General features: G+C 35.0%; 1 protein-coding gene across 32 annotated transcripts in view; it reads left to right on the top strand.

Annotated features, from left to right (window-relative positions):
* ADGRL3 (adhesion G protein-coupled receptor L3) overlaps positions 1-12,886 on the top strand; it is a gene marked incomplete at both ends in the record, with an annotated part of 570,571 nt that overhangs the window by 402,812 nt on the left and 154,873 nt on the right. For 31 of the 32 annotated variants that reach the window (XM_080697690.1, XM_080697685.1, XM_080697686.1 and 28 more), the window contains 2 exons: positions 3,463-3,671; positions 4,895-5,071. In XM_080697690.1, coding sequence (XP_080553816.1) covers positions 3,463-3,671; positions 4,895-5,071 — 386 coding nt within the window. The remainder of the gene's footprint in view (positions 1-3,462; positions 3,672-4,894; positions 5,072-12,886) is intronic. The other variant, XM_080697677.1, reaches the window with a different exon arrangement.

The following is a 12,886-nucleotide window of genomic DNA, read 5'->3' as shown; positions in this document are numbered from 1 at the left end:
TCTTCTTTTGTGAAGTGTTTTAGTTTCCACCTAAATAATTTTTTTGCTTGGATTATTTTCTTTTATAGCAGTAAGTTTCTAAAATTCTTTACATGTCCTAAATATTAGTCTTATATCAGAGGAGTATCTGGTAAAGATCTTTTCCTGTTCCTCACACGTACACTGTGCCTGCTCCTGTGTTGGGGTTTGTGCCTTTTTTTCTTGAAATGTAATTTCTATATTGCTCTCATAGCAGCCTCTCAATCATACACTTCTTATTTATTTTTTGTGATATTGGGGATTGAACCTAGGGTTTCACATATGCTAGGTGAGTGTTCTACCACTGAGCTATCTCTCCATTATTTACTTCATAAAATAAATCTCACTTCCTTAGGTAAAGTTCCCCCTCTCCTCTAAGGTAGAATGCTCCTAATCATTCTTCTCATTAGTCATAGTAATGCTGATGCCTCTTCATGGCATGTATTCACTTACCATTGTAATAAATCGTTATTATTATTTTTAATCTGCCTGCTTATTTTTTACTCTCCCTGTAGGCAGTAAACTCCATGTGAACAGAACTTTGTCTGTTATTACTAATTTAATCTTAGTGCTTCAAACAGTCCTGACATATCAGTGTACTCCCTAAGCCTGTATTAAATAAATATGTGAACTTTCAGTCACAGGGTAAATGAGGATAATAAGTTGTGTGCTCATTTACTTGCTAAGTTAAGGTATAGGGTTTTTTTTTTTAAGTCACATTTGAGCATCAAGTTTGGAGTGACAAATCTGAAACAATATGTGACCAAGTGAGCTGGTAAAACAAGTTGGGATATCAACATGACACCAACCCTTAAGTGGAAAGTGGATGCATTTCCAGCCAGTAGCCAATTAAAGTTAATTTGTTATAATCAACAAGAAGGATGCATGGATATCACTGTGGTGTCCCCCAAATCAGCATTCAGTTATTAGGTTCTGAAGAAAAAATCTAAATGAATTCTCTATGACAAAAGATAAGTACTATTTAGTAAATTACTATTATTTGCACAGTACTAAGTTAACAAATATGAATTAGAAAAGAATGCCCCCTTCATTTATGTAGGAAGGATGATATGATGAGAGCATCCTACAATCTTTTTGCTGAATTACTAAAAAGAAAGCGGATTTAGACCCCCAAAAGAAAGTGTTTTTAGACCCCCAAAACACTAGCACAAAGGGGCTGATGGCAAGCAGCCTGCACCACAGCACAGAATCTGCTATGAGGTGTCTTTGCTGCCTCAAGTGAAGTCTGGGTACAGTGACTGTGCTGCTGCTGCTCTATCTGCTGAACCCCCTGCCTCCTGGGTCGCTAGTTCCACATCTGAAGTCTCATTGGATGCATCTAGCTGAGGTGCCCATTATAACATTTTTTCAAGGCAAGATGAGAAAGCATGTATAGGTCTATTTTTTTGTCTATAAATCCCTAACAGGAAGACAGTTTTTAAATATAAGAAAATATTATGTACATGTGTATATGTTATGTAGCTGTACATGTTGGACAGCTACCTTTCTATATTAAAAACTGTTTATCTTTCTTTTGATCCAATTTTCTCTTTCTCTCCTTGTCTCTAAGATTCAGAAATGGGGACTATGACGTCCTCATCTTTATAACCACACTAGTGGGCTAATGTCTGTCTCTTTGGGGACTGATAGTGTCTTTATACTGGAAATAAAACAGAGGGCTTGACTTTTTTTTAAAGAAAGAAAATGATAGGGTCAAAGCATGATGAGGAAGGTTAGTCATTGAATGGGTTATAATTGGGGGACTTTTATAAAGGAAAAATAAGGTAGAAGGACCTGGTAACATTGCTGAGAGAGTGACCTTATATGATAATTGAAGTTTGAGGTGGGTAAAGATAGGGTGTCTTTGTTTTGTTACAATTGCAATTAAGATATAGTTAACATATAATAAGTACACATGCTTTAAAAGAGTTGAGCTTAAGGAATCTGACAGTTGTACACATCTTTGAAATATTATATAACACAGAAAATAACTCTTTCTATTACCCAGAAAATTTCCTTGTGTAGCTTAAACACTCTCTTTACCCCCTCTTGCCACATAGTGAAACTTTCTTCTAATTACTATTTTACAGACAAAAATTTCCTTTTCTTAGATTTAATATAAATGAAATCATACATCTGTATGGATTTTCTGTTTGGATTTCCTAACACAGAAGGATATTTTTGAGATGCAGTCATTACCCATCATCTACTGATAGTTGGTTTTTCATTGTTGCATAGTATACATATTAATATAATTTTTTTCTTCTATGTGAATTGTTTCAAATGTTTGGACATATAGTAAATATGGATTTTATAAATATAATACAATCATTTTATTTATGGATATTTGCTTTTACTGATCTAAGAAGGGAAGATATGTGTTTAACTATAAAAAATTTCCATCGCCACTTTTCCAAATATTTGAACTATTTCACACGCATAGCAGTTATATAGAGTTCCAGTTGCTCCTCATCTTTATCCAAAAGTTTGTTTCCTTTTGTATCCCACCCCATTCACCACATTATTGTGGTGAATCTTTTTAATTTCAAAAATTCTAGTTGGTATGAAATGCTGTCTCAGCATGGTGTTAGTTTTCATTTCTCTAATTACTAACGATGCTGATCATTTTTTATGTGTCTACTGGACTTTCATTTATTTTTTTTCTAAAGTATGCTTTTATTTTGCCATTTTAAAATGTTATCTATTATTTTATTGTTGACTAGCAGAAATGCTTTGTATGTTCATTAGTTTTAATCTGTTTTTTTCTAGTTTGTGGTTTATTATTCTCTTGATTGAAATTTTCAATTTTGATACAATCCAGTTTACTATTTTTATGATTTGAATCTTTTGGGTCCTATTTAAGTTATTTTTTCCTTACTCAAAGAACAAAGATATTATCTTATATTTTGTTTTAGAACCTATATGGCCCTAGATTTTATGTTTAGGTCTGTGGTTTATTTTAAGTTCTGTTTTGAGTATAGAGCGATATAGGGGTTGAGGCTCATTTTTATTTTTAATGCTGAAATGTAGTTATCTCAGCTGAATTTGACTTTACTGTGAATGACTTGGCACTTTGGTGCTGAGCAAATAAATGCTTGCGTGTGTGTGTGTGTGTGTGTGTGTGTGTGTGTGTGTGTGTGAATATATATTTTACAAATTTTATTTTTTGTGGTACTGGGGTTCCTGTAAGCCCTTCTACCTCCGGGCTACACTCCCAGACCTATTTTTAATATTTTTTATTTGGAAACAGGGTCTCTTAAGCCAGTGCGGCTGGCTGCGAACCTGCGTGATCCTCCTGTCTCCGCCTCCCAAGCTTAGGGATTACAAGTGTGCGCCACCACGCCCGGCTACAAATTTGATTAGCATGTAATTAGAAATAATTTAAGAGGAATGTTCAAATTAATCAGAGGTTCAACTTTTAACTCACATTTCCATTTACTTTAGGAGAGATCAGAGTGGCCTTTGTTCTATATAACAATTTGGGCCCTTATTTGTCCACGGAGAATGCCAGCATGAAACTGGGAACAGAAGCTATGTCCACAAACCATTCCGTTATTGTCAATTCACCTGTTATCACAGCAGCAATAAACAAAGAGTTCAGTAATAAGGTTTATTTGGCTGATCCTGTGGTGTTTACTGTTAAACATATCAAGGTAAGAAAATGGAATGTTAAGTTTAGTTTTTCACATTAACCACATTTATTATAACATGAACTGTAAATGTATTAATATTCTCTCTGTATATATATATATATTCTTTTTAATATATATATTAATCTATCTATCTATATATATATATGGCACAGGAGATTGAACTAAGGGGCATTCTACCTCCAAGCTACTCTCCTAGCCCTTTACTTATTTATTTTCTTAATTTTAAAAATAGCATATCATTAAAATGTTGAGGGTCTCACTAAGTTGCCAAAGCTGGCCTCAAACCTGAGATCTTCCTGTCTCAGCTCCCCAAGTACTGGGTTTACAGGTATACATCACCACACCAGCTTAATATTTTTTTGATTATTTAACATATATCAATTCATTATCCATAAAATATAGTAATGATTTTTCAAAAATAAGTAGATTATAATTGCTCTTGCCAGAAATACGAAAATTGATACATATGATATAATGCATATGTTAATTTTCTCCTTTACTGTAACCTTTTAATATCTGTAAGCATTTCTTAAATATGTACAGTACAATTTATTTTTTAAAGTACATTAAAAAAAAGTACATTAAAAGAAACCAGACATGATATGATGATACTGTCTCTATGAAGATAAATTTTGGGTATTTTTTACAAAGACCGTACTTTCATTTTTTATAAATTTTTATTGGTACATAATGATTATACAAAATAGGGAGATTCAGAGTGAAGCACACATCACTTATACATCACATATATGCATCACATATATGTACACATCACTTCAGTTTGTTTCTCTTTGGATCCCACCCCACTCTTCTTCCCTTCTTCCCTGTGAGATCAGAATTGGTATCTTCATATATGAATATAACATTATCTGATCTGTTTAATGATTAAATTCAAGAAAGATAACTAAAGACCATCCTTTCAGAAGTTGATGGTTTCTAGCAATTAAGTTCTTTTCTTTGAAATATAAATTAACTGATATGTCTGAAACATTGATACTGATGTTTCTATGTTAATCATTTCTAAAAACATTAAACTTTTTTCCACTCTGGTGAAACAAATGACATATTAATTTTGCTTAGAATAAATGAGTTCCACTTATGCAAAAATGCTGGTAGTCACCTCCACAAGAATTAGGGCAGAGTATGCATTTGTGTTATATACAAAATGCCTACTTGATTCACATAAACATAGTTATTGCTGTTATTGATTTTTTTTTCTGTAGCAATCAGAGGAAAACTTCAACCCTAACTGTTCATTTTGGAGCTATTCCAAGCGCACAATGACAGGTTACTGGTCAACTCAAGGCTGCCGGCTCCTGACAACAAACAAGACCCATACTACCTGCTCTTGTAACCACCTAACCAATTTTGCAGTATTGATGGCACATGTGGAAGTTAAGGTAAGATATATGCCATAAAATAAAAATGCTTTAGCAAGCAATCAGGTCACTAATGAGAAAGACTCCTATGAGCCAGGCTCACTTCAGCATCTTTCTACTTTCATAGTAATGCTTTTTGCATATATGTTTTCTCTTTTCTTGCTGTATTGTAATCATACATCTTGATGCAGTTCAGGGTGCATCTGTTGTGCCTCCCCCAGTTCCCATTCCACTCTCTCTCTCTCTCCCTCTTCCCATGCCCAGCACAGTAACTGACTTGGGTGAGTATATATATGTATGTACATCAGGCCCATTGAGGTGTTTCCTCTTTCAGTCTCTCGCCCCCCCCCCCAATCTCCCTCACACTACTACAGAAGGTTCCCTCCTTCACACTACTAAGGTTTCTCTTTTGTCCGGAGTCCTTCCTGTGTCCTAATTTCTTCCTAGCTTTCACATATGAGAGAGAACATCCAACTCTTCATTTTTTTTTTTTGACTGACTTGTTTCAGCATAATATTCTCCAGTTTCATCTATTTCCTTGAAAACAATGTAATTTTGTTCTTTATGGCTGAGTAAAATTCCATTGTGTATATATCTGATAATTTTGTAACCTAACCATCTAATATCAGCTGGTTCCATAGTTTGGCAATTATGAATGGTGTAGCTATAAACATAGGTATACATGCATTACTAAGGTAGTCTGGTTTCAATTCTTTTGGGTAGATACCCAGGATTGGTATAGTTGGATTGCATGGGAGGTTCATTCCCATTCTTCTGAGGATACTCCACACTGATTTTCAAAGAGCTTGCACTAATTTGCAGTCATATCAACAATGTATCAGAGTTCATAGTAATTCTATCCAGGAACTCTGGCATTCAAGCCATATCCTGTTTGATGGTTCAAATAACTGGTTCTTTCTTTTCCTATTACCAATATACTTTATAAAACTGAAATTTGCTTAATAAATTTTCTATAGTTTCCCTGATTTTTTTTGTGTAAAATAAATGTCAGACTATAAATTCATGAACTGGATAGGCTGACACACTAGGTCCAAAGGCCAGGAGGATTGGGTTAGAAGGATGGATTATTTATGCTGATGACTGAAGAGCTCTGCATTGGATTAAATCTGTCATACTGACTCTTGAAAAAGCAATACTACACAGAGCATGTTAAGGCAGAGGGCTTGGAAGACTAACTTGGTAAATAGGTTCTGCCCATTCAAAAAAATGCTATTCCAGGGGAAAATCCAGGTGATAGGTAGCTTTCACAGTCAAACACATGGCTCACATGGCTACATCAGTTTCTTTCAAGTGCAAATGGCTTTCATATATAGAGAATGTTGAAAGATGGTTACTCTAGGTTTACAATGTAAGAGAAGGCTAACAAGGTTTTAAGATATCAACCCAAAGCAGATATGTGAAAGGTAAAGACACAGTAGAATCCGAATCTAGAAGTTCTGTGCTAGCTAGGAAACTGGTAAAAACACTAAGCAGGTCAGTACATCAGGGGTAGATAAGATTATTTTTGAGATTCTCAGATTAATTAAATAAATATGCAGTGTTAGAAACCTCTGTTTTTGTTCTAAGCAAGATATTTTGGGAATAACTGAGGGTACTAATAACTTGCTTTCCTCACCACAATACAAAAGGAACTTAGGTTGACTCAGCTCCACATGTAGAATCTAGGCAACAGTTATGGCTAGAGGAAAGCTAGGTTACATAAATTATGTGACATAATAAGTGGGGTGTTTTCTGATCCTTCAGTTGCACAGTGAGAATAGGTTTTTTCTAAATATTAAAGAGTCATAATCTAAATAAATAATTACATATAAAATCTTAAAATACAACTTTGTTCTGTTTTCTTCAAATATTTTTATAAATTAAATACTAAAATCCATATTATTGAAGAATATTTAAAAATTATTGATCTTATATAATTTATTCAGGTTTAGTGATAACTAAAAGATATTTAGACTCACCACTGATATTTTTTATTGTTAGGGGAAAATACTCATAACATCAAAATTTTAGCAAAATGTAAAACTTTGTTTTATGGAATTCTGTATTACAGTGTCTTTGTCATAATTATTTGATATATATTACATTTTAGAAAAAAATGGGTATTTAATTAATTAACTAATTAATTCATTTTTTTCTTTGCGGTACAGGGGATAGTACCCAGAGGCATTCTACCTCTGAGCTACACCCCAGCCCTATTTTTTATTCTTTTATTTTTGAAACAGAGTCTCACTGAGTTGCAAAGAGCCTCACTAAGTAGCTGAGGCTGTCCACGAACCTGGATCCTTCTGTCTCAGCCTCCCAAATGCTGGGATTACAAGAATGCACCACCATGCCTGACTATATTTTTTAAAATGAGTATTTAAAACTCTGGGTTGAATCAGGTGTAGTGATGCACACTTGTAATACCAGTATCTGGGAGGCTGAGACAGGAGGATCTCAGATTCACTGCCAGCCTCAGCATTTTAGAGAGGTCTTCCACAACTTATTGAGACCCTGTCTCAAAATTTAAAAAAATAGGGTTGGGGGTGTAAGTTCAGATGAAAATGATCCTGGATCCAATCCCTAGTAACACACAGAAATAATAATAATAATAATAATAATAATAATAATAATAATAATAATAATAATAATAATAATAATAAAAACTATGGATTGGCTTTGGCAGAGACCAAATATTCTTTTACACAACTAACTAAAAGTTTTTATTTTATATGTTAACATTACTTAGCTGTTCAACTATAGTAATTGGAAAATGGCATTTTAAAAGTAATTATCATTATAGGTTGAATAAAATGTGAAATACCATGCATTTTTACCATAATTTTTGATTCAGCATGTATTCATTAGTATATAATATAATAATAAAAATTATATAAATGCTGCCCTCAGGAGGCTTCCAGCTTTTTAAAAAATGAGACAGAAACAAATAACTACAGCATAATCAGGTAACAATAAAAATAAAGTCTATACAATATGCTATGGTAAAATTGAATATGTAAAATCAGAAAAATTCCTTATAATGATTTATAAGGCATTTATTAAGAGATTAATGAATTAGCTAGGGATTATATGAAAAAACATTCTAATCAAAGATAACATCATGAGCAAAAAGCACAAAGATGAACTATATCCTGGTGTTCTGAGCATGCTGTGAAGGGTTTGGCTTACTGCACCATATGTACAGTGTGGCTCTTATTAACTGGAGATGGGCTGAAGTATTCAGTCAGTGGAAAGGTAGGCATGGGGAGTTTCAGAAAGAAATTCAGATGGACTTAACACCTGCAGACTCAGAGTAGGAGTCTCAGTTGATGCTTAAGGATCACATGTGCCATATGACTAAACATTTACAAGAAAGAAAAAAGATGGCAAAGCGAAATATATTTAACCTGACCTATCAGAGTGTAACTTTAAGCCAGGCATAGCGGCAAATGTTTATAATCCCAGTTGTGAGGCTGAGACAGGAGGATCGCAGGCTTGAAGCCAGCCTTGGCAACTTAGTGAGACTCTGAGATACAGCTCAGAGGTCGAATGCCCCTGGGTTCAATCCCCAGTATCACAATAAACAGGAATGAACCAAACACACACACACACACACACACACACACACACACACACACACACAACACACACAGTATAATTTTTATAATCCGTCAGACTCAAACTGAATTCTAAATTCTTGGAGTTTCCAGAGCACCTCAACACAGAAGTGCAGCCCATCCTTCTGCTGGCTCTCAGTGCCTCACTTGCCTGCTATGAGGCCCGGCAGATAGTTCTCTTTCCAGAGTGTCAAGATACATGTGTGGTATGGATCTTCACTGTTATTTCATAGACATTTAAGAAACAATTATTAGATTTCTAAAAGAAGATATAACTGGCTTACTTTGTATTTTCTATCAATTATTCCCATTAATATAAAAATGATGAATATGAAAACTATTAAACTACCTGTACTGCCACAGCTATTTTTTTTAATAGTACTGACCATTGGACCCAGGGGCATTTTACCTCTGAGTGATAACCTCAGCTCTATTTCATTTATTTTTTTAATTTGAAACAGGGTCTCAATAAATTGTGGAGGCCCTTTCTAAGTTGCTGAGACTGGCCTTAAACCTTCAATCCTCCCAAGTACTAAGATTACAGACATGCACCCGTATGCCTGGCTTGCAACGGATATTTGAATAGTCCTGGAAAAGGAAGTTCTAAAGGAGGCTCTTGTAGTAGGCAAAATTTCCACAGTACTTGGTTATAGAGATAGATGAATAAGCAAAAAGAATTTGTATACTTGTAAATTCTCATCACCCTGAAATCAGTAAAAATAGAGTATTAATGTTCAACACATTGTGAAAACTATGGCAAAGGTTGTACCTACCTGATATCATTGATACAGATCATTTCATCAACCATTTTCTTTAACTAGAGTTTAGAAAAAGATGTATCTCAGAAGGAGACCATGTCCAAGCTCAGTTAGCAACAAACATGTGAAATTAACTTAGCTGTGTCAGCTGGTTAAAATTTTATCCTTCAAAGGAACACAAATTCTGTTTCATCAAAGCATCCCAAATTGATCTAGCTTAGTAAGATTGGCTGCAATGACAAATGATAGATTTAAATTTGAATGTATTAGACTGGCTCCAAGATTCTGTATTTTAGTCTAGGGAATAAACTGAGAAAAATGGATCAAATTTGTGGCCACAAAATATCATTTTTACACACTTCATCGCCTAACAACTTCTCTCCAAACCATTATATAAGAATCATGACTGTGACCACTATTGTGTGTCGAACAGAGATAAAATAAATGAAAATCAATATTTTCCTTTAGCAGTCAATCACACAGTATTTGTGTCTTGGATTTCTTATATCACAATCTCTTGTGATTGCCTGTGTCAGCCCAATTTTGATTCTGAAATGTGATTTTTGCACTTTAAGGATCAAAGAAAAATGGAAAATAAGAAGAATGATCATCACTAGAAATCTGAAGAGAAATACACTAACCAAATTTACATTAGGCTGATGTCTAAAATAGAACACTTAACTTATTCAAACACAATGAGAAAAATACAGCAACCAGTTGGAACAGATATTTATATATGCTAGTTGTTACTTTTTAACTCTACAAGAAAGTCTTTAAAAGAAAAAATTATGTTGGAGAATTTTCTTGGCAAATCTAGAAAAAGAGTAAAAAGCTTAGTAGTCTTGACAGCTATGGACATCAGATTGGGGTACCATGTTCTTCCATATCTACTCCAGGCTCTACCTGTCTTGAACTCCCTTGCAGACCTATCATTTGTGTGATTGGTACTGTTCAGCCAACACTTTCATCACTCTTTTATTCATATGTTTTATGTATGTAAGTGAAAATAACTACCATAGAGATGTGGACATATTTCCTACTACACAGCAGATGTTCAATAAATACAACTTGCATTTCTTCTTTCGTGAAGTGTCTATTTGGTTCACTTGCCCATTTTTTAATTGGATGTTTTTTTTTTTTTTTAGTGTTGAGTTTCTTGAGTTCTCTATATATTCTAGATATTAGTCCTCTATCGGAGGGGGTGGCAAAAATCTTCTCCCATTTCTGTTGGCTCTCGATTGAGGTTCCTGACAGTTTCGTTTGCTGAACATAACTCATCAATTTCATGCAATCCCACACATTGATTTGCCTTTTGGTTTGTTGTGCCTTTGGGGTCTTGTTGAGAAAGTTTTTATCTGTGCCTATGTGTTGCAGTGTTGGACCTATGCCCTCTTCGAGGAGCCTTAAGCTCTATGGTCTAAAAGGCTTTGATCCATCTTGAATTGACTCTTGTGCAGGGTGAGAAAGTGGGATTAATTTCCAATTTTCTGGATATGGTTAACCAGTTTTGCCAACACCATTTGTTGAAGAGGCTATCTTTTTTTCAGTGTATGTTTTTGGCCCACTTGTCAAAAATCAATTGGCTGAAAATGTGTGGACTTGTTTCTGGGTCTTCTATTCTGCTCCATTGGTCTATGTATCTGTTTTGGTGCTAGTGCCATGCTGCATGAAAAAATGCTCAACATTATTGGCAAATTGAAAATAACTACCATGGAGATGTGGACATATTTCCTACTACACAGCAGATGTTCAATAAATACAACTTGCATTTCTTCTTTCGTGAAGTGTCTATTTTGTTCACCCTAGCTTTCACATATGAGGGAAAGCATCCAGTTCCTTACTTTTTGTGACTGACTAATCTCACTTAGCATAATGTCCTCAAGATCCATCCATTTCCCTGAAAATGCAAATCAAAACTACCCTGAGATTTCACCTAACTCCAAATAGAATGGCAATCATTCAAAACGCAAACAATAACAAATTCTGGCGAGGATGTGGAGAAGTGGGAACTCTAAAACACTGTTGGTGGGATTGCAAATTAGTGCAACCACTTTGAAAAACAGTATGAAGAATCCTCAGAAGAATGGGAACAAGTCTACCATTCGATCCAGCAATACCACTTCTGGTATCTATTCAAAAGAAAGAAAACCAAACTACCAAACTAATGCATGTATATCTATGTTCATAGCTGCACAATTCACCATAGCCAAACTGTGGAACCAGCCAAGAGGTCCAACAACAGATTAATGGATTACAAAACTGTGGGATATTATGTACACAATGGAATTTTACTCAGCCATAAAAACAGATACAATTGTGGTATTTTCAGGGAAATGGATGGATCTTGAGGACATTATGCTAAGTGAGATTAGTCAGTCACAAAAAGTAAGGAACTGGATGCTTTCCCTCATATGTGAAAGCTAGGGTGAATGGGGTCATAGGAGGAACTCCAGGTAAAAAAGAGATCCTATAGAGGAGCAAATAAGGCAACCTAACGGTGGGGATGGGAGGGGGGAGAGGGAAACGCTTTAAAGCACATGATGTACTTATTCATATCGAAGTCAACCACTAACCCCAGCATGGGAGGGAGGGATGGGGAGGGAGTGAGGTGGGGACTGGGTGGGGGCTAGCTGGGTGATGTGTGCATTTATTCCTACACAAGTTTTTTATCCCATTATGATGTATAAATACAATGCACCAATAAAAAATCAATCAAATAAATAAATACATAAATAAATACATACATACATACATAAATAAATACAACTTGTTCCTTTCTGTTTGTAGAATATATGATTAGATATCAGTGATTCTTGGGGAAACTTCTGGTCCTCAAAAATTCATTTTTGTGTATGGGGGGAAGAAAGAGAAGTGAAGCTGTGGGTGCAATCATGATGTCAGTGATTATTGAGGACCTCACTGGGATTTAGGGACCTACAGGAGGATCATCCATCTGACACAGGAATGCTCAGAGAGAGATTATCAAAGAAGTGTCCTGCTCTGAGACGAGTATAGTGCAATTAGTCAACTTATGTGTGGGAGACCTGAACTGGTCTGGTTTTCCAACATACCTTTCTTCACCATGGGTACTGCTCTTCTTTCCTGCCCTGTTAGCTGGTTCTTCGTAGCTTCCTCAGCTGGTTCATGCTCATCTCTATGACCTCTCACTTTGGCTCTGCTAGAGTGTGATTCTAAATACCTGGCTTTTTTTGCATCCCTAGGTAATCTCAGGTAGTCATATGGCTCTAAATGTCATTATATGATTCCCAGATTTCCATCTCCATTTCTTGACTCTAGACTCATATGTTTACCACTGACTTGATATAACTATAAGTGGTTCTCGACTTCTGTTGTGATTAGAACCCAATAAACCCACTGTATGTGGATGTATTTAATAAAAATGCATTTCCATTTATTTATTTATTTTATTAAATATATTTTACTTAAGATATTTAAGTAAA

Source organism: Muscardinus avellanarius, assembly GCF_963383645.1.
Source record: "Muscardinus avellanarius genome assembly, chromosome: 6".
In the NCBI taxonomy this organism is placed as follows: domain Eukaryota; kingdom Metazoa; phylum Chordata; class Mammalia; order Rodentia; family Gliridae; genus Muscardinus; species Muscardinus avellanarius.
The sequence above is the reverse complement of the archived record's forward strand: the minus strand, read 5'-3'. Positions and strand labels throughout refer to the sequence as shown.